Genomic DNA, 27,617 nt, shown 5'->3' on the forward strand with positions numbered 1-27,617 from the left:
TGGGTGCTAAATGTCTTGATGTTATTTAATCCTTGTGAATTCTGGTGAGAGGTGAGGCGAGAATAAATGTTTTTTTTTTCTAAAAAACGTGCTGGCCCTAATTAAAATCAAGCAAAGTAGAGGTCAGAATTCTATCATTTTGCTCGATTCAAACAAATTGAATCACAAAATAATGTGAGTCCCATCATTCTCTTTCTGTCTCCTGTTGGGTGATTAACGTGAACACACTTATTACACTTCTGATTTCGTAAACACATTTCAGCATTGATTATGTATAAACCTGTTTGATTGGACTGACGACCAGAAATCCCAGAGATGACGTTACTGAGCTGCTTTCCCTAATCATTCAGTCGATGAGCTCCGTGAATCTTCTTTTATCTACAATTGCAATGTAACTTAATAAGTCCTGTAATTATGTTTGATGTTATTTTTCCTGAATATTCAATCTTTGTAATGTTTTTTCCAGGTTTATCGATAGACTACGCCGACAACAAGTTATATTGGATCAGCTCCGGTAATAGGACCATAAATAGATGCAGCTTGGATGGCAGTAACTTAGAAGTCATAGACTCAATGAAGAAGGAATTAACCAAAGCCACAGCATTAACTATTGTTGGTGAGTGGGAGAGAACATGGGTGATGTTTCTATTGATTCGTTACTGGTTAATTATGGACTTTGTGATTAGGAATAATGGGGGAAATATTCCCCATATACATCGCATTATGGAGAGAAGACATGTAACATTCTATCTACTGTATCTATCCATCCATCCAACCAACCATCCATCCATCCAGCCATTGAGCTCAAGGGCTCTAAGATTCACTTTTGGTACAGTATTTGTGTTTTCCAATCAGTTAACATATGTTTTTATCATTCTGTAATCTGTCTGAGATTTGTTGAATAGAAAGGGCAACACAGTCCAATGGAAAACCGCAGCGATGTAAAGGAGAAAAAAATATAATGTTTAGTTTTAACAAATCTCCAACAAGTCTCGGGACATTTTGTGAAAAATCTAAATATAACCAATCTATTTAAGGGTTTAGTCAGTAAATTACTTACATGGAATCTTATGTTCTCTAGTCGTACTTGCTCCATGAGCTTTCTGTGAAACAATCTATTGGATAGCATTGGGATCTTGCCCACCGTCATGACAGTGATAATAAAGGGGTGTTCAAGGATGAAGTATTTATAACCTATCACCTACCCACTAGATAATGGATAGGTGATAATTGAATGGTGGTAATCTGACTGCTGTGGCCCCCATTAATTGCCAAAATGGGTCATCAAGATTCTCCACTCACAAAACCATGGGTAAAAGGAGATTGAATGTAGCAGCAGGGCACATGCACAACCACTACTCAATTCAAATTCATCTTTGCTATGGTTTTGTAGCTGGGAGAATAGTTTCCAACAGTCGGGCCAACCATCATTCTAGCATTTATCACCTATCCAGTGGGCAGTTAATAAATCCTTTGAGCTATTTCTGAAGGCAAATAGGTAGAGATGAGTGGATTGATCCTTGGAGGCTTGAGTTTGAGTCAAATTTCCAAATGCCCGGCCACCATTTTGGTGAACCATTTAGAACTGGAAAAATGGAAAAGAAAACTAATACTGACCTCACCACTTCTCTGGCAGCCCAGCTGCTCACTGACCGCCGTTCAGTCATCTTATTTTCTCCGTCATTTTCCACATATCCAGCCTCTTCACTATAGGCCAGGACTTCCTACTCCAAATAGGCCTTGGTGGTCACTGCACATTGTAATGTCGCGGCATTGTGAAAGTGTACAGCTACCGGGCCAGAAGTGAAGAGGACGGAGGTGCAACGCGCAACGGCAGAAACAAGGGGGCTGGATGGATGGCAACAAGAAAGGTGAGGGTAAGTATCAAATAAAATCCACATGTTGGTGATAGAAAAAACACTCTGATGTGTTTCTGTGCACCCTTAGTCATAAGCGATTTATTCAGTTCTTTTTTAAGTATATAAATAGTTGGTATTCTTTTTTCATTCCTAAAACTGTAATTAGCATTACCATAATATATTAATATTTTAGATATAGAACATACAGCCCTTTACAGTAGGATGCATAATCTACCGCCTGACGCCCAAAATGTAGTCTTCAAGCTCAGTTCTCAAGGGCTACCAATAATTTCTCTAATTAATAATAATTAACCAGTAATCCTGGCTCTAATTATTTCCTAGACAGCTTGACTGTTGAGCCCTGAGGGCTGAGTTTGGATCTTCCTCATCTTCGTTATCTCTATGTGGTCTGTTGATCTATGAAACCAACAGCTTGCAAAAAATAAATGTTTACTGGTTTCATTAGATTACAATTACGAATCGTAATTCCTGGAGGCCGTAGGAGAAGGAGGGAGGTTGAATTTTCAATGACAAGTTCTTAATTTCCATTTATAGTTGGCTGAAATATTTCACCAAAAAAATGTATATATTTTTAAAAATTTCCAAATAATTTTATTTTGTACTATGTTATTTATGTAATTTCTTCATTGTCAACAACTGGGTGTAAAATAGCCTAGAAGAAATGTCTCCTCCACAGGGTAATTTAATTTATAACGTCTCATCATTCTCATCATTTACTGTTTTTGAAAAAATCAAAAATAATAATTGCTATTACAGGACCAAAAAATAGGGAAAAAAATAATTTTTGGTGAAACCTAAAGATCCATAAAATAGTAAGGGAGTATTCACTTTGTCATGAGGAACTGGGCACCACCTTTAGCATAGAAAGTATTTTTTTTACTGTAAGGTCTACACATCTTTTCGTAATGTAGGTTTCTTATATATTTTTCAAAAACATACTATTGGATTTCTTTTGTTTTTGCTTAGTCTGAATCAACACAATATGAATATTTTGAAATAAATGTAAAGAGGTGTCCAATGAAAAACATTTATCACCCACACACAGCCGTGTGGGTGTCCGGATACATTGGGGCATTTATTTATAAGGCTGTGTAACTCGTAGTGAAAACATAGACCAGATGGTCTTCCATTGTGTCAAATATATCAGAGTTGTTCATGCTGTTTGACATATTTGTCTAATTTGAAGACTTGATGCTTCACAGTTTTCGTGATGCAATAGCGATCTCGCTAGCAATCTCGTTATGTCTGACAGGTAGCAACGATCAGGCCCCTGCTGTGAGATCACTGATCGTTACAAAGCTTCCTGGACCATTCCTGGGTCGTTGCGCTCCCGCTGGGCAGTGTGCATCGCTATATTTGACACCTTATCAACGACCTCGTTAGCGATTCAGAACTGAGACACGTAGGCGTGCATAAATTGGACTTTTCCGCGCCCCTCGTCCCCGATTGGTGGTCGCTACTGCGTCCTTGTTTTCGGATCCCACCAGCATTCTCCGGCTGTGACTCCACTTTTAAGAAATCAGACATCTTTAGCGTGGTAGGTATTGTTTGGGGTCTCAAATGAGTTTCCATTTTTAATTCATTTATAGGACATTTACCAATTATCTGCAATCATTGCTCTTCAGGGAGGGAGGGCTTGGCTTCTATCTGTATATATATGCTTTTGCATGGGCAGATATTTTAGGGGTCTCGTGCACACACACCCACACAGCACGTTTTCTGACACGCTGTCCTGGCCAACCACTTCAGAGTTTTTCACACGCCAATTAACATGAAGCTTAAATCAATAGACTCTGTTGTTTTGACCTGTTGCACGCTTCACAACTTTCTTCGTCGACGTGATGCAATTACGTACTGTCCGCCTGGCTTCGTGGACTCTGTGGACCTAGCCAATGGGGAAATGGAGCTCGATGAATGGCGTGCAAACGATCCTGCAATTGCAGGCCTTCAACCAGTGGGACATGGCAGAAACACCCATGATGCGAAGACCTGCCGCGACAACTACTTCCAGTATTTTAACGGTCCTGGTGCTGTTCCTTGGCAGCATCAGAACCTATAGTGGGCAACTACTCATGTTTCTATGACTCGCCCACTGGGCCGTGGGGCACCCGGAGCCAGGCTTCAGTGCAATGATGGGGGTAGTAGTGGCAACCCGATCCCGTGGCTCAGGGTGGTCACACCAAATGCTGTGGCAGTCTACTTTTAGAGCTATGAAATGTCCGACTACGCCACCCGTGGATTGCGGTCATGGATGACCACTGCTGCAAGGCAGACCGCTGAGGCTGGTGTTAGGGTGCAGCACAGGGATAGGACAACTCCCCACGGGAAGAGTATAGCCTCAGAGCAGGGTAGGAGGATGCTGGGGGTCATGGTGCAGGCGCAGCATAAATAACACAGAGTCCAATGATGCAGTCCAGGGTTTTTACTCACAGTTGTTATCCATGTCACTTCTGTCAGCAATGACTGCCCAAGCCGTGCTACGTCCACCAGGTGAGGGGCTTGGTCAACCCCCAGGCAATTCAGGAGTATGGCACAGGACCCCCTTCTATCCTTTCTCTGGCCTCTCGTGCCCCACCAGTGACCAAACTTCTGTCCAGCTACTGCGGATCTCTGCGGGTAAAAATTTTTGGCCCCCGTTTCCCGCTATCCTATATGGTGCCTTCCCAGCAGGTTTGGCGGGGGGTCGCACCAATAGATGATCACGACCTCCGGTTTTTGGCTGAGGGATAATTTACCTCCACCAACTTGGGAATCCGGTATCCTTCCACGACCTGACCCTTCACCCGATATAACGCGGGTTTGCAACGGTTGCTGTCCGTTCTGCTCTCTCTTAGGGTCCCTTCTGCCTTCTTGTTTCTGGAGCCTTGCTACTCCTCTGTCTCTCCTCTTTCCTTCCTTCTCCTTCTTCTCTTCTCCTCTCTGGCTCCGGCCTTCTCCCCAGGCCTGCCTCGTGGAGCTGAGCTCAGGCTGAGCCACAGCTCCCTGTCAGCCCTCTCTGGCTGAACTACTCCTCTTTACTGAACTGAACACTGACTAAAGATGGCTCCCACCTTTTATCTAGTTCTGTGTCTGAGCTCAGGTGACCTGCACCCAATGACCTCCTTCCTATGCTCCAGAAACCGCCCCCTTCTGCTCCTACATCACTGGGTTCTCTCCCCCCTCCCCACTCCAGCCAGGGACATGGTCAGTTGTGCCTGCAATAAATGGGAGCACCGTCGAGCTGTCCCCCAGAAATGGGGTGAGTGTGTGTATGCAGCTACTGAGCCCTGGTCCATACTCCATCCTTACCTGGGAGTGGAAAATCACACCTCTGGTTGAGGTGCAATACCCCTGTAGCAACCGAACCCTCGGGGCGCTACATTTACCCTACTGACATTTCTGTACAGATGTGTCTAATAAACTGCGTGTTCTACTATGCAAAAGCTTTGTTTCTCATTCTTTTAGTAGTAGCAGTAGTCACCGCAGTAAGCAGTCCTTATATATATATATACATATGTATACACATGCGTATACAGATACATACATACATACACACATACATACACGCATATACATTTGTGTTCATCGTATGTAAACAGATTAATCCATGTACTCATACATATTTTTAAGTACATAAATATATACACACACACTCATATACACATACGTATACAGATAACTATATATACACATACATACTCTCAAACATACAGATATGCATACACATAAATGGCCATTTACATCTCTATATATATATTCATATAAATATATGGACATCCATACTTCTGTACAGGAACAATGCACACACCAGTGTTCCCGTCTGACCGGAGACGCAGTAGCGATCCCATCTGACCGGAGACGCAGTAGCGATGTTAAACCAAGGCCGCCCAATCAGAACGCAGTAGCGTCCACCAATTGGAGATGTGGGGGCGCGGAAAAGTGATTTTATGCACGCCTTTGTGACTCAGTACAGTCCCTATCAAGGTGTGGATCGTTGAAATAGCTGCTGTGTGAAAGCATCCCAACGACCGCCGAGATCATTAGATAGATCGCTGGGGCGGCCGGAATCGTTGGGAAGTTCTGCATGTTTGACAGCTCCCCAGCGATCACGAAACGACTCTCCAGCGATCCCAAAACCGTGACGCACTAACGATCTCGCTAGCGATCTCGTTATGTGTGACGGGGCCTTAAGGTTCCAATTCAGCAATTAGTTTTTCGCTGGAATTATGGAGCAAAACTGCTTGAAATGTAGCAAACTTTTAGCGTATCTGGAAATTGTGCAAAAGATTGGTGTGACTTTTGGTATTTTTCCGCCAATTCCAGCCAGTTTCCCCAACTTTTTGAAAAGTGGGAGTAGCTCCTGACAAATTCATCATAACTTATGCCACAAAAGTGGAGTAAATTGCTAAAGAAATGTACTCCAGCTGAAGTGAGCAGTAGTTAAGACTCCTGGCCCTGGCTACATGGTAATGGATTGTGATCTTGCAGCCAATTAGTGACTGTAGTGGTCAGGTCACTGGTGGTCATTGACATCATCACTTTGGTGGAGCCTATAAGTGTTGTTACAATAAAGCAGGGAGCATAGTGCATGGTTGAATAGAGCTTTTATTGTTTTACCTCAATGGCTCCCAATTGGCAAGTTTAACATTTCAGCAGAGAATCCCTTTAACAAACTTCACCGAAAGGTAAGGTAACACACATCTGTAGATCCTGAGTGTGCAGGTGAATGTTGGGGAAGCACTGAAAGACCAACTAAGAGAAAAAATTACGCATAGAACAATGTATGTCACAATAAGGTCTCGCTCAGACTGGCGAATACCCAGCGTATATCTCGGACGAATGCTATCCGATGTTTCATTGGATAGTACTTGCTCTAATGTTATACTATGAAGAAGTGCCAACTAGCATTCATTTTCTCATGCCGAGTAGGCATGCTGAGAAAAAAATCGCTGCCTGCTGCGATTGGCTTGTATATCGGATGGCATAGATCATAGACTTTTATGGGTGCATGCAAAACATCGTATTGCACTCGAATGTGATCCGAGTGTGGTGGGATTACTGTGGATGCCCGGAATGGAGGAGATGGAGAAACTACTTTCTCCATCTCCTCCACACCTGTGGTGCAATTCTCCCATGCAAGAAAATCGGAGCACAGAGCACTGACACTCGGCTCACGCTCGCAACAGAGTCTGAGCTCAGTGTCATTAGCATCGCGCATCCAATGCTTTCACATCAGATGATATGCGCCAATGTGACCCCCGTCCTTATAAAACCCTTTTAAGTCCCTTAACTTATGCTTCTGATTGCTCCATTCCAAAACTTGCCATTGCTCTGCTGTTACCGTTAGTTTTTCTTTGTGGTCTAAAAGTTGCAATTTAAAGGCCTAATAGCTTAGCCTAAGGGCTCGTGCACAAGACCGTAAAAATTGGATGAGTTCTATTCGTTGCTTTGAAGGATAGCACTAGTCCCCATGGTATTTAACGGGGCCATGGACATGTCCAGTCTTTTCCTCAGGCCGGGGCGGTCCCAAGAAAAAAATTGCAGTATGCACTGCACGATTTGCATCTGATTATCGGACCGTACTTCAATTATTTAAAAAAGTCAACTTTAAAAAAAAATCTTATGTTCAATAAGTAATATATTGAATAGGAAAATACCAAGCAAAATTTAATTCACTTTTTCAAACTAATTTTTGTGTATAAATAGATCATCATTTGTAATTCATGACGAGTTTGTACATTCAAGCCCTATGGCTAAAATTTGCAAGCTGTTTGGGAAATTCAAAGTAAAACAAGTAAAACTCAATTGTTATTTACTTAGAAAAGTTCCCCGAATGTCTCAATTGTTATTTACTTAGAAAAGTTCCCCGAATGTCTCAATTGTTATTTACTTAGAAAAGTTCCCCGAATGTCTCAATTGTTATTTACTTAGAAAAGTTCCCCGAATGTTTTCCGCAGATGTAAACTAACTTTTCTTAACAATTTTACAACTGTGCAGTGTCTCGATGTTGTGTCGTCTTTGACTTTGGTATGCATGGGTCTTTTGCTTCAATCAATCCTAACAGAATAAGGACAGCGTATTTCCCTTTCGGAGCAGCTGGAGTTCCTTAATTATGGGAATCATTAGGACCATTTGTTCATGTTTGCGCTTTGCTCACATGGGTTTTCAAGGAAACCGTCCACACTTTTTGCTAAGATAAAAGCTTTCACAGAGATTCACAGTCAGCACAACCGAGATGAGCAGAAAGTTTGGTGTTTGCAAAGGTCTTTATTGACTATGTATATTTTTGCCTTTTTTCCAGTTATTCTATTGTCTATTCCGCTAAAGAGTTAATACTCAAAACAATTTACCAGCTTGATACAGTCAATAACCGCACTTCAGAGTGCCATACTTTGTATTCCATGATCAAATAAAAATGGGTTTGGGGGAAGATTTAATAGAAACTAGTCCCATCGTGGGAGGTCAATTTTGGTAAACATTCTGACTCTTCTGCCAAATTAGAAATCCATTTGCTAAATTCTGCAGGTGGTGTATCATTTATTTGAATTGCTAATGGTTCCTGGGGAGTTTTATCTACTCTAATCACTAATCTTCCTAATGCTCCACTGTGCAATTTTCCCATTTTTAGTCCCTTACACTGAATACATTAAAATAAAGCAATTGTAATGCACACGACTGGATAGTGGCAATAAATCCATTGTATTTATAATGTTTCCCTTCTTTCTATAGTTAACACCAAGCTAGTAGCTTTTATAGTAGTAAAAAGGCAAAAAAAAAAAAAATGATAAGATTATTGTAACTTTCAGGGCTGCATCATTAATAATAATAATAATTCATAAAATGTAAATAAAGTTTCCTCTAAACTTTTTGGCTTTCTGCTTTCTTTTCTTAACTCTAATTTAAATTTGAAAAAAAAAAGAAAATGGGTCCTCATCTTGGGATAGGCTGAGCTAAAACTTTCATGCATTTCAAGTAATTTTCTTTCTTTAATTTCAAAGCAAAGAAGTTGAATTTTTTGCGACTTGCTTGTCACGGTTGCAATACACTTTGTGGTTGCAATGCGATCCCCTTGACTTGCAATGGAACAGTAATACCTAGCAAACATTGGCTACAAGACATGTGTCGTGGTAAATGTTGCCATGAAGCCCTTGCTTTATTTGTAGAGATGAGCAGACCCATGGAAGTTCGGGTTCTGGTACCAGACCTGAACTTTATTTCAAAGTTTGATTCGGGTAAAAGAAACATACTCGAACTTGAACCAGAACCTAAACCCCATTGAAAACAATGGGGACATGAACTTTGGAGCAGGGAAATTCTCTCTCTCTGCAATGGACTTCCCTCGAACTCAGAACATTGCAATGGACTTCCGGGAAAAGTGCGTGTTCGGTGTTTAGCACCGGACACTAACTGTCCGGTACAAACCCCAAACTTTTTAAGTTCGGGTTTGCTCATCTCTACTTATTTTTTCTACTTTACACCATTTTCAGCCCTTTTTTCAAAACTTTTCAACCCCTTTAAATGCCCTAAAACACATTAAAGTTGGCCAAATCCACCATATATAGAGGTATATGGGGTCCTCTTGATGCAAGAGAAAATAATTATTGGGCATTTCAAATTTAAAAGCCTGCTTTTTTTGTACAGGGAAAAAGGGTGTCTGGAAGTTGCTTACTCTCCTCTTTCCATGTAGAATACTTGCACACCAGGTTGAACCCAATGTGCATGTGTATATGGAGAGTTGTGGTTGGGATTGATAATTGCTGTGCACTGAATGTGTGTTTGGCTGACAGCTACCTGGTAATATCAGTTTAAGGGCAGGTTCAGACGACCGTATTCTCGGTCATAATGCAATCTGACAAAATATCGGATCGCATCCAGACCAGTGTTATTCTATGGGGTCGTGCACATGTCTGAAATTTTCCTTGCACAGAACCGGTCCTATTAAAAAAAAAAAAAAAAAAAAAGCTGCGTGCACAAGTTTGATCCATTATTCAGATCTTACTCTTTCCATGCAAATCAATGAGTGAATGGAAAACATCTGACTGCTCTTGGATAACAGCTGAGTGCAGTCTGATTTCCGAGCACTGACAGAATGGAGAAGATGGAGACATTTTGTTTCTCCATCTTCTCCGCATCCAAGAGAATTGTATCACAATATGATCACACTAGTATCAGCGTTTGATCAGACTTGCTTATTTGCATAATTGGCCCGATTCTTTTGGATGAGAGAATACACGGCCGTCTGCATCTGCCCTAAGGCTTCTTCAGTGGCAGAAAATAGGTTTAATGGTTGATTGACCATGGAGACTCCACCAACCACCTTGGGTCCTCCAGCACAATCCTCAGCACAGTTATTATTTGGTATCTTGCTTATGTTTATGCTCAATGACTCGAAACTCCTAGACCCCCAATGAAACAGTTTCCGCCATTTCTAATACTGATCTATGCAGCAGAAGGGACTTTGTATCATCTAAAGCCTAAAATATTTACAGTGTTGACATTTTCACCAGGTGAATTTTTCAGTGTAGTTCAGCTGATTTTGCAATGCAAAACTCATAACAATATCAAAAACCATTTTTTTCGAAGGACCGAACATATATTTAGAGTGTATAATTCACAAAAGAAAGAATGTAAATGACAGCTATATACTACAAGCCATCAAAATCACAGTTCCCCATGTGGTATAATTTTCTACACTTGACTCCTACATTTGCCCTTTTTGTAAGTTGCCTATTTACTAAAAGCAAATTCCTGTCTGGATTTTGAGTAGTTTCCATGGTAACAGGATTGGGTCGCCCTGCATGGGCCGTGTAAGGACACAATATGATCTGTGAACTGCCGGTTGGATAAAGGCAAAGGGTTGTGTAAATAACCTCGCTTCTGAGACTTTTGTTTCAGCAGCAACATGCGGCGGGCTTAAAAGGATAAAAGGAAAAATATCATTAAATAAAGAGGCTCGACGCAGCAATGTAATATCTTCTACAAGTGTAACGGAGATGAATTCGTTCTTAAAAGTGTAATATTAAAATGTGACAAACGTGTATCACTAGAGGTTCTCATGACGAACATGTATAATACTTAATTTATCCTGTTGGAGCGCTGTAGGAAAATTACTAAATTTGCAGCTGATTGCTGGGTATCCGGTCCTCAGATCGTTTAGCGATCGGGTTGTGATTTGGGAGCTTTTGAACAATTAGAGATTGCTTAACTTCACAATTGCCAATGACTCTATATTTTCTGCTGTGCATGTTTCTTTAGTAAGTTTCTGTAGTTTTTTCATTCCTTACCACAAAGAAGTTCATTTAATTTGTATCATCATGGAAGATGTAAAGCTAAAAAACGTCTGTTCCGTTAGCAAGAGTTCCAAGATTTCCTTTACAACATCCTGTGGAAGAGTGCTCCGGGCATGCTGTGTGACCTGTGTAGAGCTCATTGTGTAACAAGGGAGACGAGGTGAGCTGTGAGCATTGTAGGCATGCTCTATGACCTGTGCAGATGTCATTCGGCAGTGAGGAGTAGGAGGTGAGCTGTGAGTGTTGTAGGCATGCTCTATGACCTGTGCAGATGTCATTGGGCATTAAGGAGTAGGTGAGCTGTGAGTGTTGTGGGCATGCTTTGTGACCTGTGCAGAGGTCATCCTGCAGCGAGAAGTAGGGGAGCTGTGAGTCCTGTAGGCATGCTTTGTGACCTGTGCAGATTTCATCTTGTAACAAGAAGTAGTAGGGTAACTAAGGGTGTTGTAGGCATGCTCTATGACCTGTGCAGAGGTAATTATGCAGAGACAAGTGGGAGGTGAGCTGTGACCGCTGTAGGCATGCATTGTGACATGTGCAAATGTCATTCTGCAGCGAAGAGTAGGAGGTGAACTGTGAGTGTTGTAGGCATGCGCTAGACCTGTGCAGAAGTCATTATGAAGCGAGGGGTAGGTGGCCTGTGAATGTTGTGGGCATGATTTGTGACCTGGGCAGAGATCAGCCTGCTGCAAGAAGTAGGAGGAGAACTGTGAGTGTTGTAGGCATGCTGTATGATCTGTGCAGAGGTCATTGTGCAGAGACAAGTAGGAGGTGAGCTGTGACTGCTATTAGCATGATTTGTGACCTGTGCAGATGTCATTCTGCAGCAAGGAGTAGGAGGTGAACTGGCAATGTTATGGGAACGCTCCATGATATGTAAAGATATAATTTTGCAACAAGTGGTAGGGTGTGAGATGCGAGTGTTGCATACATGCTCAGTGACTTGTAAAGAAGTAATTTTCAGTGAGAGGGAAGAGGTGATCTTTGAGTTCTGTGGTCATGCTTCATGACTAGTGTAGAAGTCATTGTGCATAAATGAAGAGGAGATGAACTTTGTGTGTTATTGACATGTTCTGCGACTATGAAGAGATAATTTTGAAAGGAGGGGGTAATCAGTGACATCACCAACTGTGAATGGTGGATCCTATGTTTTCTATATATAGGTATTGTCTGCAATCATTATCCTGCTTGTGACAATAATAAGATGACAATTGAGACATTATATCTACAGAACAAGAAGTATCAGCCTATTATGAGGCCCAAAGTGAAAACTGCAAGGTTTCAGGAATTTCTTTTAATATACTATGTAGCAAAGTTATATTATGGAATCAAAAATTGCAGAAAAAAAAAACATACAAACTTACTAATTTATATAATAGATAATTTTCTAATTAAACATTTCCGTTAAAACAAATGAGAAAAACAAGCAGAAAGCATATACTGTACATACAGTATCTATCTGCATATAGTTCAATTTACATCAAATTTACCTTGGTGTAGTGGGATCTCGGTTATAAGAGTGGTTTTCTAGATGGCATGGTCTTCCATTACAGACAGAAGTAGATAACAGCATCTGATTCAGCAATCTGCCTCCTAGCCAAATATTGGTCTGATTTCAGGTCTATGAAATAAGGGGGAGTCAAAATTCATGACTCAATGGACTATTCAAGAATATTTTTTTCGGTGTTTTTTTTTTATTTTTTAGCAATTTGGGTGAGAACTGAAGAAGGAAATACCTCTGTTATCACAAAAAATATCTGTTTAGAAGCCAGAACATTTTTTTACATCATGTCTCTTGAGCATTGAAACAGGAATACAGACACAACTACATTTAGTCACAAAAAAATGGATAAACTTTGATGTAGAAGTAGCTACGCTGCGGTCTGTTCTCACTCTGAGTTATCACGTTTGCTCCATTTGAAATGATCTGGTTCCAGCTGCAGACAAGATTCCCAGATAATTGGTATCAACTGGTTCTTTAGAAGAGAACTTGATAAACTGTGCTCTACGGGAGTCCAGCAAAGCAGACAGGTCACACCCGGTAAGTTCTTCGTTTTTCTTCACTCTGTTTGGCCCCCCCCGCAGTCTCCTAGATAATTAGCGATAATATAGCCACCTATTTCTGCAGCCGGCAGCAGGTATAACATTAAGACAATTACGAAGACAGAAGCGTAGCTCGAAACTCAAGGGTCTTAATGAAAATCTGTACCAGGCTCCACCCCAAACCATCATTTATCAAAAAAAATAAAAAATCCTACATAATAGCTATAATATCACATACAAAAGTGTAGTAAAGATTGCACAGTTTAGTGCTACTACTTGTCATGTATCTTTACTGCTCACCATCCAGGTGCATATGGAATTTTTACACCAGGTATGAACCCAAAGTTATAGTTTCCGTTGGGTGACTTTTTCTTACAAAGTAATTCATACAAGTCCGTCCTCTTCTAACACTCACATCAGCTTGCCCAGATTTGTCATAATCTTTGGTGGATGGAAGCATTGGTCTTCCACCATGCAAAGTTTTAACCTCAGTAGTAAGTCTATGTGCCCACAATGCAGAAATGCTCCGGACATTTCTGCATCTCCCTGGCAGAAAAAACACATGCAGATTTTACATACGTTTTTCTGCCAGGGACAAGCGTATGTCCCGCGTTTTTCACATGTGATTTCGCATGCGGGTTGTCAAGCGCTTTTCCAAGCGATTTTAGCATCACTTGGAAAGTGCTTGACAACTTGGTCACACTATATAAATCCATGCAACCGGCATGGATTTATATAGTGTGACCAAGTTAATAGTTAAAAAGAATGGTAAAAAATAAAAAATAAACTTTATACTCACCTTCTGATGACCCTCGGTCTCCTTCTCCGGTGCGTCCGGTGTGTTGGGCGGCTCCCGGTGGTCTAAAAGGACCTTCCATAACGTAATTCAGTAATGTGACAGGTCACACGACCGCCGACATCAGCGGTCTCGTGACCTGTCACATAACTAAATTATGTCATGGAAGGTCCTTTTAGACTATTGCGAGCCGCAGGGGAGCCAGGACGCATTGCTAAGGAGACCGGGGGCCATTGGAAGGTGAGTATAATGTTTATTTTTTATTTTAAATTCTTTTCTTTACAGGTACTATGGTACCCGGGTCTGGAGGAGAGTCTCCTCTTCTCCAGACCCAGGTACCATCCGCACATTGAATCGCTTAATATCCGCATGTGCACATGTAGTGATGTGGATATTATGCCATTCAATGCAAGTCAATGGCGAGAAAAACGCTGCGATTACGCAAAATTAATGGTAGTGCTGGTAATTTTTCCGCAATGATAATCCGCAGCAGAAATTTCCGCAGCATATGCACAGCACATACGGATTATCTTTGAGGAACATTGCAGACCTTCTACCAAGCGTTTTTTAAGCGTTTCCGCGGCAGAATTGCCGCTGCGGAAACGCTTAAAAAACACATTGTGGGCTCACAGCTAACCCTGCTGCCAGCACTACTTTACAATCCCCATAAACCTCTCACAATCTCCCATAGGCAAAGTTTGTTCTCTTCTCCATATAAAGTTACATCACCAGCTACATCCATGTAGCTGTCCTGTTAGAGGTGGTATATTTTCATAGCTTTCGTCTCAGAGAGACTACACATGATAGTACCCCTTGATCATTGAATGGTAGAACTTGCGGAGTTAGTGAAGCACAGTGACCACCTTTAGGGTCTAAGCTTATCTTTCCTCGTGATTAGATATATAGGTGCATCTCACAAAATTAGAATATCATCAAAAAGTTAATTTATTTCAGTTCTTCAATACAGAAAGTGAACCTCCTGTATTATATAGAGTCATTACAAACAGAGTGATCTATTTCAAGTGTTTATTTCTGTTAATGTTGATGATTATGGCTTACAGCCAATGAAAACACAAAAGTCATTGTCTCAGTAAATTAAAATAATTAACAAAAAACACCTGCAAAGGCTTTCTAAGCGTTTAAAAAGGTCCCTTAGTCTGTTTCAGTAGGCTCCACAATCATGGGGAAGACTGCTGACTTGACAGATGTTCAGAAGGCAGTCATTGACAAACTCCACAAGGTCACAGAGTTCCAATTTTTGTTTGGAAATCAAGGTTTCAGAGTCTGGAGGAAGAGTGGAGAGGCCACAATCCAAGCTGCTTGAGGTCTAGTGTGAAGTTTCCACAATCAGTGATGGTTTGGGGAGCCATGTCATCTGCTGGTGGAGGTCCACTGTGTTTTATCAAGACCAAAGTCACCGCAGCATGCTTCCCTTTGCTGACAAGCTTTTTGGAGATGGAAATGTCATTCTCCAGCAGGACTTGGCACCTGTCCACACTGCCAAAAGTACCAATAACTGGTTTAAAAATAACAGGATCACTGTGCTTGATTGGCAGCAAACTCGCTTGATATTAACCAAGAGGAAGATGAGAGACACCAGACCCAACAATGCAGACGAGCTGAAGGCTGCTATCAAAGCCACCTGGGCTTCCATAACACCTCAGCAGGGCCACAGGCTGATCCCTCCATGCCACATTGCCACATTGATGCAGTAATTGATGCAAAAGGAGCCCGACCAAGTATTGAGTGCATTTACTGAACATACATTTCAGTAGGCCAACATTTCGGATTTTAAAAACATTTTTCAAGCTGTTGTTATAAAGTATTCTAATTTACTGAGATAATGACTTTTGTGTTTACATTGGCTGTAAGCCATAATCATCAACATTAATAGAAATAAACACTTGAAATAGATCACTCTATAGATTCTATAGAATATATGAATTTTACTTTTTGTATTGAAGAACTGAAATAAATTAACTTTTTGATGATATTCTAATTTTGTGAGATGCACCTGTATCTCTAGATGAGAGATACAAAATGAACAACTCTGAAAGAAAATGATTGTGGCACTCTGTCGGGAGATGTTTATGCTAGGTGCTAGATGTATCTACAAGCGGCCACCCAGTGGTCATAATTAGTGTTGAGCGAGCACTAAAATGCTCGGGTGCTCGAAGCTCGGGCCGAGCTCGCTGTGATACTCGGGTGCTCGACCCGAGCAACGAGCCCAATGTTAGTCTATGGAAGACTCGAGCATTTTTGCGGTGGCACCCCCGGCAGTCTTTTAAAAGCCTAACAAGTGCCCAAAACGATAGTGACAGTGCTCAAATGACATGGAGACAGCATGGGGATCGCCCCAGGAAGCATTTCTGACCCCCAGGTCACTGCTGTCAACAACGTGGTCAGAGTTATTAAGCCACTTTTACAGGCTCACAATAAAACGTTCAAAAACGAAAGTGAAACTTTTTTCCTGTGAAATATGTTAAGGATCATCCTTTCCAGGGTAAAGACTTGTGTATAAGTTAAAATAAATGACCAAAAACAAAAATACTCCTCCACACCTTCGGCTATGTTCACAAGTAGCATTTTTTATGCGTTTTTGCACTTTTGTATTGCTTTCAACTATGACAAATGCATTCACCGTGAAATGTCATTTTAACATTTTACAACCTTATCTGGCCATGTGCTGTGTGACACATGCATAAAGTGCTGAAAAGACAAGGGAACAGCATGGGGAAGACCCCTGGAAGCATCTCTGACTCCCAGGTCACTGTCTAAAAGTATGCCCATCATAAGTGATCCTTACCGCATCAGAAGATGCAGACTTGCAACTCTCCCCATGCAAGTTCTAGTCCCAGGGCAGTGTTCAATTGTACCTCCCCCATTCCTTGAAATACAAGCTCAAGTATGCAGCCTGCCACCCACCCACCCCCAGGCTGCAATACCATACTGCTTGCTTGAACTTGAAATTGGGCCTTTTAGGCATGTGGAGGCGGAATCTGGCCACCACGTCATGGCTGTGTTGGCGGCCTGGAATCCATACTCAGTCCCCAGCCGCCCGGCGGCCGGGTGTCCATACTCGGTCCCCAGCCGCCCCGCGGCCGGGTGTCCACACACGGTCCCCAGCCGCCTGGGGGCAGCCGGGTGTCCATAAACGGTCCTCAGCCGCCCCTTTTTCTCCTTGGAACATCCCCCCACACACTTTTCTTAGCCGGCCTGCTTTAGGCAGCATTGGACGAGCCCACCAGAGAACCAGACTCCTCCGGTGGGCCCTGACTTCTCCATCGGTGGAGTTGAGAGTGCCAAGGTGAGGAGCATGATGATGATGACAGAAGTTAGCATCTGCTATGTTTTCTTTTAATGCAAGTGTAAGTGTGCAGCCTGCCACCCACCCACCCCCAGACTGCAATTCCATACTGCTAGCTTGCACTTGAAATGGGGCCTTTTAGTTTGGAGGAGGCCGAAGCTGGCTACTACCTCATGGCTGCTTCGGCAGCGAGGTATCCATACTCAGTCCCCAGCCGCCCATATTTGTCCTGGTGTGCCTTATACATAAGATTAAACGCGTATACCAAAACATTACCTGTGCCCTCCCCAGTGAATTTAGTGGGAAGGAGAGCCTATTCCACTGTAGTTTGTGCATGCCAAACCCCTGTTCATGGTACATGCGAAGATGCCTCCCACCTTGCACCTGTCTTTGCAGACTTGCAACTATCCCCATTCAAGTCCTTGTCCCAGGGCAGTGTTCAATTGTACCTCTCCCATTCCTTGCAATGCAAGCGCAAGTATGCAGCCTGCCACCCACCCACCCCCAGGCTGCAATACCATACTGCTTGCTTGCTTGCACTTTAAATTGGGCCTTTTAGGCATGTGGAGGCAGAATCTGGCCACCACGCCATGGCTGTGTCGGCGGCCTGGTATCCATACTCAGTCCCCAGCCGCCTGGTGGCCGGGTGTCCCCGCTTGCTCCCCAGCCTCCAGGGGGTGGCCGGGTGTCCATACTCGGTCCCCAGCCACCCCTATTTGTCCCGGTAACCTTTCCCACACTTTTCTTAGCCTGGCCTGCTTTAGGGCTGCATTGGCCGAGCCCACCGGACTATCAGACTCCTCCGGTGGGCCCTGGCTTCTCCATCAGGGGAGTTGAGAGTGCCAAGGTGAGGAGCATGATGAGGATGATAGAAGTTAGCATCTGCTTTGTTTTGTTGTAATGCAAGCGCATGTATGTAGTAGCGGCTAGGCATGAGGTGGTCAGTGTTTTGGCGCATATCCTACCTCCTCCGAGGATTGCTGGATGTTTTCCTGCTACTATCCAAGTTCTATGACTCCCGTTAAAACAAAGCTTCAGGTGATAAATGATGGATGAGGAAGTGGCAAAGGAGAAAGAGCAGGAGGAACAGGGACCATTCACATCAATATCAGGCTAGTCAACCAGATATACGTCTTGTAGGATATGTTTCTGTAACAAAAGGAGCGGTTCGGCTACACAGTTATAGGGCATACAGTGAGTGCAATGCCTACCAAAAATTTCGAGCCACTCCAATGCCACTTGGAAATGACATGGAGGTCAGAGGGCGTTAACTAAACCTTTTTTTCCATTTATAGCAACTGGGTCTCCCGTGCACTGTTGGCCTAAGCAGTGAATGGAAGGCTTTCCAAAAATTATGAGGAACTGCAATGCCCCTTACAAGAGCCATATGTGGCACCCCAGGGGTCTGGTCACCACAGTAATAGAGATATTACGTCGGAGAGCAAGTGGGAGGTTTCCTGGTCAAGAACCCTTAAACATGCAACATCCTCCTGCCCCAATCCTGGGAGGGGAGAATTCTGCCCTTATAAACTGGATCTGGGGCAGGGTTGAGTGAGTCAGAGAACAGTCAAAGTCAGAGTGAGAGCAAGGGAAAATAACAGCAAGGAGCTCTGTAGGAGCTAGGAGCTAAAGACCAGGGGCTTGAAGCTGAGCAGAGCTCGCCCTGGCAGAAGACAATAGGAACCGGACACAGGAGTCCGAAGCTGTGAGGACTTATATATCCAGCAGCAGAAACCAGCCGGCAGTGGATTTCAGGTCCTCTGGCCATAGAAGCCCGGAAGCTCAGTCACAAGCAAGGGATCAGCACCGCTGTCGTGGAGCGGAGGCTAACAGAAGGCCCCAAGTCACCAGCCATACGGGTGAGCACTACACGGTACACTCAGGGATGTGGGCTACTTCTACCCCCTTACAGCAAGGTAGCCAGGAAGAGTGCAGACAGACGGGGAGGCCTACAACTCCACCTGGCCAGGGGAACTCCTGCTTGCTCACAGACTGACCAGGCCTCTTATGCTAGCCAGTACTCCCGGGAGGGTCTACCTTATAATCATCAGTAAAGACCCTGAACTGCACTGCAAAGACTCTGAGTCATTCCTGCTGCGCTCGTGCACCATCACCCCCATCATCCACACTCACTGCCCTGAGGCTATACTCCTCCCGAGGGGAGTTATCCCATTCTATGCTGCGCACACAACACCAGCCTCAGCGGTCTGCCTCGCAGCGGTGGTACTCCCTGACCGCAATCCACGGGTGGCGCAGTCGGACAATTTACCTCAAAACCTAAGAAAGACTGCCACTGGTTTGACCAGCCTGAGCCACGGGACCGGGTCACCGCCACGGAGACTACAGACCCCAGAGACCCGGCACAGGGTATCCCACACACGTGTACACACGGCCCAGGGGGCGCGTCACATGCAGTACAGCATATTACAAACATAGTCCCATTATTGGGGAGTGGGTGTCCCATGGTATTTGCTTATGCTTTCCAAGCAAAAGCTGCCAAAAATTAGGACGGAGCAACTTGCAATGCCCCTTACAAGAGCCATGCAGTACAGCATATTACAAACATAAGTCCCATTATTGGGGAGTGGGTGTCCCATAGTATTTGCTTATGCTTTCCAAGCAAAAGCTGCCAAAAATTAGGACGGAGCAACTTGCAATGCCCCTTACAAGAGCCATGCAGTACAGCATATTACAAACATAAGTCCCATTATTGGGGAGTGGGTGTCCCATAGTATTTGCTTATGCTTTCCCAGCAAAAGCTGCCAAAAATTAGAACGGAGCAACTTGCAATGCCCCTTACAAGAGCCATGCAGTACAGCATATTACAAACATAAGTCCCATTATTGGGGAGTGGGTGTCCCATAGTATTTGCTTATGCTTTCCCAGCAAAGCTGCCAAAAATTAGGACGGAGCAACTTGCAATGCCCCTTACAAGAGCCATGCAGTACAGCATATTACAAACATAAGTCCCATTATTGGGGAGTGGGTGTCCCATAGTATTTGCTTATGCTTTCCCAGCAAAAGCTGCCAAAAATTAGGACGGAGCAACTTGCAATGCCCCTTACAAGAGCCATGCAGTACAGCATATTACAAACATAAGTCCCATTATTGGGGAGTGGGTGTCCCTTAGTATTTGCTTATGCTTTCCCAGCAAAAGCTGCCAAAAATTCGGAAGGAGCAACTTGCAATGCCCCTTACAAGAGCCATGCAGTACAGCATATTACAAACATAAGTCCCATTATTGGGGAGTGGGTGTCCCATAGTATTTGCTTATGCTTTCCAAGCAAAAGCTGCCAAATATTAGGACGAAGCAACTTGCAATGCCCCTTACAAGAGCCATGCAGTACAGCATATTACAAGCATAAGTCCCATTATTGGGGAGTGGGTGTCCCATAGTATTTGCTTATGCTTTCCCAGCAAAAGCTGCCAAAAATTAGGATGGAGCAACTTGCAATGCCCCTTACAAGAGCCATGTAGTACAGCATATTACAAACATAAGTCCCATTATTGGGGAGTGGGTGTCCCATGGTATTTGCTTATGCTTTCAAAGCAAAAGCTGCCAAAAATTAGGACGGAGCAACTTGCAATGCCCCTTACAAGAGCCATGCAGTACAGCATATTACAAACATAAGTCCCATTATTGGGGAGTGGGTGTCCCATAGTATTTGCTTATGCCTTGCAAGCAAAAGCTGCCAAAAATAAGGACGGAGGAACTTGCAATGCCGGCACCCTGGTGGTATAGTGGTGGTGGAGGCTGAGGATAAGGAGAAGAAGATTAAACAGCCGAAACGAGGAAGCGTATACCCATGTGTGGGTGTGAAGCAGTGCATGTGAATACACCTCCCGAAATAACACAGTGGATTTGACTTTATGTTACTCTGCTGTCATTTGGTGGTGATGAGAAGTCTGGCCCAATCCAGCCCTTGTTCATTTTGATAAGGGTCAGCTTGTCAGCATTGTCAGTTGACAGGCGAGTGCGCTTATCAGTTATAATTCCCCCAGCGGCACTAAAAACACGCTCCGATAACACGCTAGCGGCAGGGCAGGCCAGGACCTCCATGGCGTACAGAGCGAGTTCACTCCAAGTGTCCAGCTTGGATACCCAATAATTAAAAGGCACAGAGGAATCACGGAGGACGCTGGTACGATCGGCAAAGTACTCCCTCACCATCTTTTGAAACTTTCCACTCCTTGTGAGAGTACCCCGTGCCTCAGGGCCTGTAAGCTGGGCGGGTGTCAGAAAACTGTCCCAGAACGTTGACAGTGTTCCCCTGCCTCTGCTGGATTGGAGTTGCATCTCTCTCGCCTGTACGCCTTGGTTGGGCAATGAACTGTGACCTCTGCCGCTAGCGTGTTCAGATGGGAATTTTTTTTAAGAGTTCTGCAGCAAGGGCCTTCTGGTATTGCCCCATTTTTGTAGACCTCTCCACCTCAGGAATAAGAGAGTGAAAGTTCTCCTTGTAGCGGGGGTCTACAAGTGTCACCAACCAGTAATGACTGTCACCCAACATTTTGACAACGCGAGGGTCACGGTTAAGGCAGCGTAACATAAAGTCAGCCATGCGTGCCAGACTGGTAACGGGCAAGATTTCCGTGTCCTCACCAAGATGACGACTGACCATGCTCTCCTCCTCCTCTTCCTCCTCCCCCCTGTCCTCAGGCCACCCACGCTGAACCGACGGTATGACACTTGTACAGGTACTACCGTCTACAACGCATGATAGCAGCTCCTGTTCTTCCTCCTCCTCCTCCTCCTCTCCCTCATTGTCCCCCAATGCACGTTGGGATGAGATGAGGCTGGGCTGTGTGTAATCACCCGCTACGGCTTCTTGATCCATCTCATCATACTCTGGCTGCAATGCCTCCTCTTTAATTCTCTGCAGAGAGCGTTGCAAAAGACAGACAAGTGGGATGCTGACACTAATGATGGCGTCATCGCCACTCACCATCTTGGTGGCCTCCTCAAAGTATGTCAGGATGGTACATATGTCAGACATCCAGGTTCACTCCTGAGGTCTTATGTGTGGAGTCTGACCTGAATATCAACGGCCTTGTTGCAGCTGGTACTCCACAACTGCTCTCTTCTGCTCACAAATCCTTTGCAACATGTGGAGGGTAGAGTTCCAACGTGTGGGGACATCACACACCAGTCGGTGTGCCGGAAGCTGCAAACGCTGCTGCAACACAGCAAGGGCGGCGGAAGCTGTAGCCGACTTGCGAAAATGAGCTGACAGGCGGCGTACTTTCACGAGCAGATCTGGCAACTCGGGGTACGATTTAAGAAACCGCTGAACCACGAGGTTAAGCACATGAGCCAGGCATGGTACGTGTGTGATCTCACCTCGCCTCAGAGCCGCCACCAGGTTACGGCCATTGTCACACACGACCATGCCGGGATGTAGGTTCAGCGGTCTCAGCCACAGATCTGCCTGATCTTTCACAGCTGTCCACAACTCACAAGCAGTGTGAGGTTTATCACCTAAGCTTATGAGTTTCAGCACAGCCTGTTGCCGCTTGGCGGAGGCAGTACTGCAATGCTTCCAGCTTGTAACTGATGTGGTGATATCTGAGATGGAGGCTGAACATGAGGAGGAGGAGGAGGAGGATGCGCAGGAGCTGTACACTGTGGGGGCAACTCTGACTGACATAGGGCCCGCAATCTTCGGTGTGGGGAGGATGTGTTCCGTCCCAAGGTCCGACTGGGTCCCGGTCTTCACTATGTTTACCCAGTGTGCCGCCAGAGAGATGTACCGTCCCTGGCCACAAGCACTTGTCCACGTGTCCATTGTCAGGTGGACTCTCCCAGTAACTGTGTTGTTGAGGGCACGGCAGATGCTTTGGGACATGTGCTTGTGTAGTGCGGGGATGGCACACCGGGAAAAATAGTGTCGGCTGGGGACCGAGTACCGAGGGACGGCCACCGCCATAAGATTGCGGAAGGATTCCGTCTCCACCAGCCTAAAAGGCAGCATTTCCAATGCAAGAAGTCATGAAATGTGCGAATTTAGGACTGTGGCCTGTGGGGCGTTAGCTGCGAATTTCCGCTTTCGTTCAAAGGTCTGGGATATGGACAATTGAACGTTGTGGTGGGACGTGGACGTGGACATTGATGCTGTTTCTTGGGAACCTGCCATAACAAGTGAAGACTGAGAGGAGGGGGCATCTTTACATGCAGTATGGACAGGGAATTGCCTTGCACACACAACAGGGGGTTCTATTGCATGCACAACAGTGGAAGAAGCAGTGGTGACACCCGCTGACACTGGTCGTGGACCCTGGGTTTCGCCCCACAAAGTAGGGTGCTTTGCTGCCATGTGCCTGATTATGCTGGTGGTGGTCAGGCTGGTAGTTTTGTCACCCCTGCTGATGCTGGCATGGCAGGTGGAACATATGGCCTTTTTGGGGTTATCAGCAGAGTCTTTAAAAAAATTCCAGACTCTGGAAGACCTACCGCTTGTACTGGCAACGTCCCTCGTGTTGGTGTTACGGGGAACGGTTGCCTGCCTTCTGTCTGCGGCCACCACACTGCTTCTTCCTGCCTGTTGGGGTACTCTGCCTCCCTCCCCCTGTGTGCTGCTGGCCTCACTCTGCATGTCCTCCTTCCACGTTGGGTCAGTTACTAGATCATCCACCACCTCCTCCTCTTCCACTTGCGCACCACGATCCTCCTCCTAACTTTCTGGCAATTGTGTCTCGTCATCGTCCACCTCTTGTGACAGATTGCCAACGTCGACTTCCTGTGGCCGTGGCTGTTCAAATATTTGGGCATCGCAACATGGGATCTCCTCTTCCACCACTTCAAGTCTATCAGGCGAGGGGCCCAAATATGGAAATGGACCAGTGAACAGCTCTGCAGAGTGTCCAAGTGTGGGATCACTTGCTGTCTGACGACACTCGGCATGGTGGGAGGAAGGAGCATCAGGGTGAGGAGGAGTATGCGGTCGAGACTCACGGCTACTAAGAGTTGACCGTGTGGAAGACAGACTGGAGGTGGTGGTGCCCAGGTAACTGGAAGTATTATCTGCTGTCCAATTAATAACCTGTTCACACTGATCAGTTCTCAATACTGGTGTTGTTCTGTGCTTCCCTAGTAATTCGGTCAAGAAGTGGGAGCGAGAAGATGTGGCTGTTGGTTGTGCCACATTTTCACCTTGGCCACGGCCCCGTCCTCTGCACGAACCATCACCAGAACGTCCACTTCCACGTCCCTTGCCATGCGCCTTGCCCATTGTAAATGAAGTAAAATAGCTTACACTTGCACTATCAATGGAAAAAGGGTAATAAAGAGTAGATTAGAACCGTGGAAGAGGAAAACCACAGTTATTATTTACTGGGGTATAGCACACTTTTTTAAATAGAGATATTTGCGGCTGAACAGTGAGCGACACACTCAAACTGCTTTTTTTTTAGATACCAAAGGCCCAAAACTGGATAGTACAGCGATTTGACCCGTGGAACTGCGAAACCACACTGGGATGTCGGGCCTACACAAGACTATTTTCAACAGATATATTTTTGTGTCACAACAGTCAGGAGACACTACTGTTTTTCTTTACGGAAAAAACTACCAAAACCTGAATAATAGTGATTTTTTACCGTGGGATGGCAAAACCACAGTTATTGTTTACTGGGGTATACCACACTTTTTTAAATAGAGATATTTGCGGCTGAACAGTGAGCGACACACTCAAACTGCTTTTTTTTTAGATACCAAAGGCCCAAAACTGGATAGTACAGCGATTTGACCCGTGGAACTGCGAAACCACACTGGGATGTCGGGCCTACACAAGACTATTTTCAACAGATATATTTTTGTGTCACAACAGTCAGGAGACACTACTGTTTTTCTTTATGGAAAAAACTACCAAAACCTGAATAATAGAGATTTTTTACCGTGGGATGGCAAAACCACAGTTATTGTTTACTGGGGTATACCACACTTTTTTAAATAGAGATATTTGCGGCTGAACAGTGAGCGACACACTCAAACTGCTTTTTTTTTAGATACAAATGGCCCAAAATGGATAATACAGAGGTTTGAACCGTGGAAGTGCAAAACAACACTTCTGTTTCTCTAGCCTACACCAGACTATTTTCAACAGTTATATTTGTGTCTGAAAAATCAGAGACACGCTTTTTTTTGGGGGGGGGGGGGGGACACACCAAAAGGTTAATAAGACGGGTATTTGTACAGTGTGAAGGAGGAAAAAAAAGGAGGATTTAGATGAAAAAAAAGGATTTTTCCTGGCCCCCGACACCTGGTGCTAAGTCCAGCAATTTCAGCAACAGGAGCACACAGGACTGTAATGCAGCGTTTGCTGGTATAACCACTGTGTCTCCTATACAGCCTGCCTGCCTGGTATCTGGGATGGATATTAGTCCTGAAAAGGACTGTTTGTTTGATCTGGCAGCCTTTACAGACCCTACACTAACTATTTCGCAGTTTATATCTCTCCCTAAATCAGCAGCGCTGTCCCTACACTGTCTAATCCGGAGCGACTGTGTCCAAGATGGCGGCGCCCCGTTTTAAATGCTCGAGGTGACGCTGTGCGGCCAGCCAATCACTGTAATGCCCACAACCAACATGGCTGCAGCATTACAGTGACTGGCTGGCAATCCCTGCATGTTCATTGGCTCTGTAAAGAGCGCCAAACATGCAGGGCAGAGACCCGAGCTCCCGCCCGAGTAACCCGGAAATGCTCGGTGCTCGGCGAACATCCCGAGTAGCGTGATGCTCGGGCGAGTACCGAGCAGTGTCGAGCATGTTCGCTCAACACTAGTCATAATATTAATTACAACTGGTCAAAGTCATTTTACTAAAATGTTTCAAAACTGTAGTGAATTTATAGCATGGGAATTTGTAATGTTTAACGAAATTCATTAAATGATAGATATCACTAGCTTAGTGTAATTCCAATTTGTTTATATTCTTATTTATTTTTTTCCATGTTATCCTTTTATCTCACTTTTAATTTTCTAGATTTAGAGATAGCAGTGACTCAAAACATTTCTGTGTCCTTTTTACGGTCAAAATATTCAAAAAATTGTCCTAAGGGTTTAGACCTTTTGCAGTGTAACTATAAAGGCTGTTTCAGACATCCATGCTCATCAGTCCAAGATCTGACCACAGTGCACAGACCGGCCATGGCTCTCCCAACCCGAGCGGGACAGCCTCAAAAAATACATGAAGCTGTCAGGTACAGGTCGGGAGATTTGTGTCCAGTCTGTGTTTTAGTGGTCCAATCTCAGACCAATGTGCATGGACTTCTGAATGAGCCCTTAGGAGCCTAGGAGCAAAATTTTGTCTCTATTTCATACCATATACTTTCCAATATACTTTGGAAAAGTCCATGAATTTTTTTTTATTTCTTCTGAAGGTTTATGCAGAATTTGGGAGGAAAAAAACTCTTGGTGCCTCTGTAAAAAAAATTATAGAGGTGCAATATGAGCTCATAGCAAGCTAAACAAACTCTACCTTATGGATTTATAAAATGTCAATGTGCATAAAGCTTTAGCTTTGGACTATTCTTTCTTCCTGTTCCAGACTTTACTTTTAAAGAATATATACACCCTTAAGATCTTTTTTTTTTGCTTAAAGGCATATATTTTGGGCTAAAATTATTTTTCAATTAGTTTTTGTCAAATTTTAGTACAACTTATTCTCGATAGTATCCTTGTTGCATTGTCAATGGATGGCTACAGAATAAGTTATCTGAGAATCCGTCAGTGAGTTAATTCTGAGACTTTGTAGCTCTTTTAACTGTGCTTTTCTGAACTCCTCTGCATTGTTTTGTAAACACTTACCACATTAAAGTTGACTTGGACATTGATGTGGTTATAAATAAGCACTGAGGAGCTTAGAAAAATGACACAGAAAAGTGTTACAAACTCTACCGTGATAACAAACTGCCCGACAGATTCTCAAGTGGTTCGATCAGCAGTCAGCTGTAAAAGCCAAACTGTGCAACATTTTTAATGAAACCTAATTTCAGAAATGATTTTATGCATAAGGCACATGCATTTATGTAAAGAAAATGCTGCAAAAATGTCCATATCCTTTAAATTGCAAAACATGCATGGAAATTGGAAATGTTGCAGCTCGTTACAGGTGTTACATCCCCTCCGCTATAGGTCACCTATCTGTCCTTCCTCTTCGCTACTTTCCCATAAATAAATAAATCACATTGCATGTGACTATAAAGCCAAGTTTCCTATATCACACTCACAACACACTGGTGCATGCTGTTAGGAATGGTGGTTCTGTGCTCCCACCTGGGAATGGATCTGGTTACACTACTCCGGTCGCAGGCACCACCATTGCA

General features: G+C 44.1%; 1 protein-coding gene across 5 annotated transcripts in view; it reads left to right on the forward strand.

Annotated features, from left to right (window-relative positions):
* LRP1B (LDL receptor related protein 1B) overlaps positions 1-27,617 on the forward strand; it is a 2,071,868-nt gene that overhangs the window by 1,379,584 nt on the left and 664,667 nt on the right. For all 5 annotated transcript variants that reach the window (XM_073647246.1, XM_073647248.1, XM_073647249.1 and 2 more), the window contains exon 32: positions 467-616. In XM_073647246.1, the coding sequence (XP_073503347.1) occupies positions 467-616 (150 nt within the window). The remainder of the gene's footprint in view (positions 1-466; positions 617-27,617) is intronic.

Source organism: Phyllobates terribilis, unplaced genomic scaffold, assembly GCF_046119375.1.
Source record: "Phyllobates terribilis strain yellow unplaced genomic scaffold, ASM4611937v1 Scaffold_9__5_contigs__length_417890890, whole genome shotgun sequence".
Lineage (NCBI taxonomy): Eukaryota > Metazoa > Chordata > Amphibia > Anura > Dendrobatidae > Phyllobates > Phyllobates terribilis.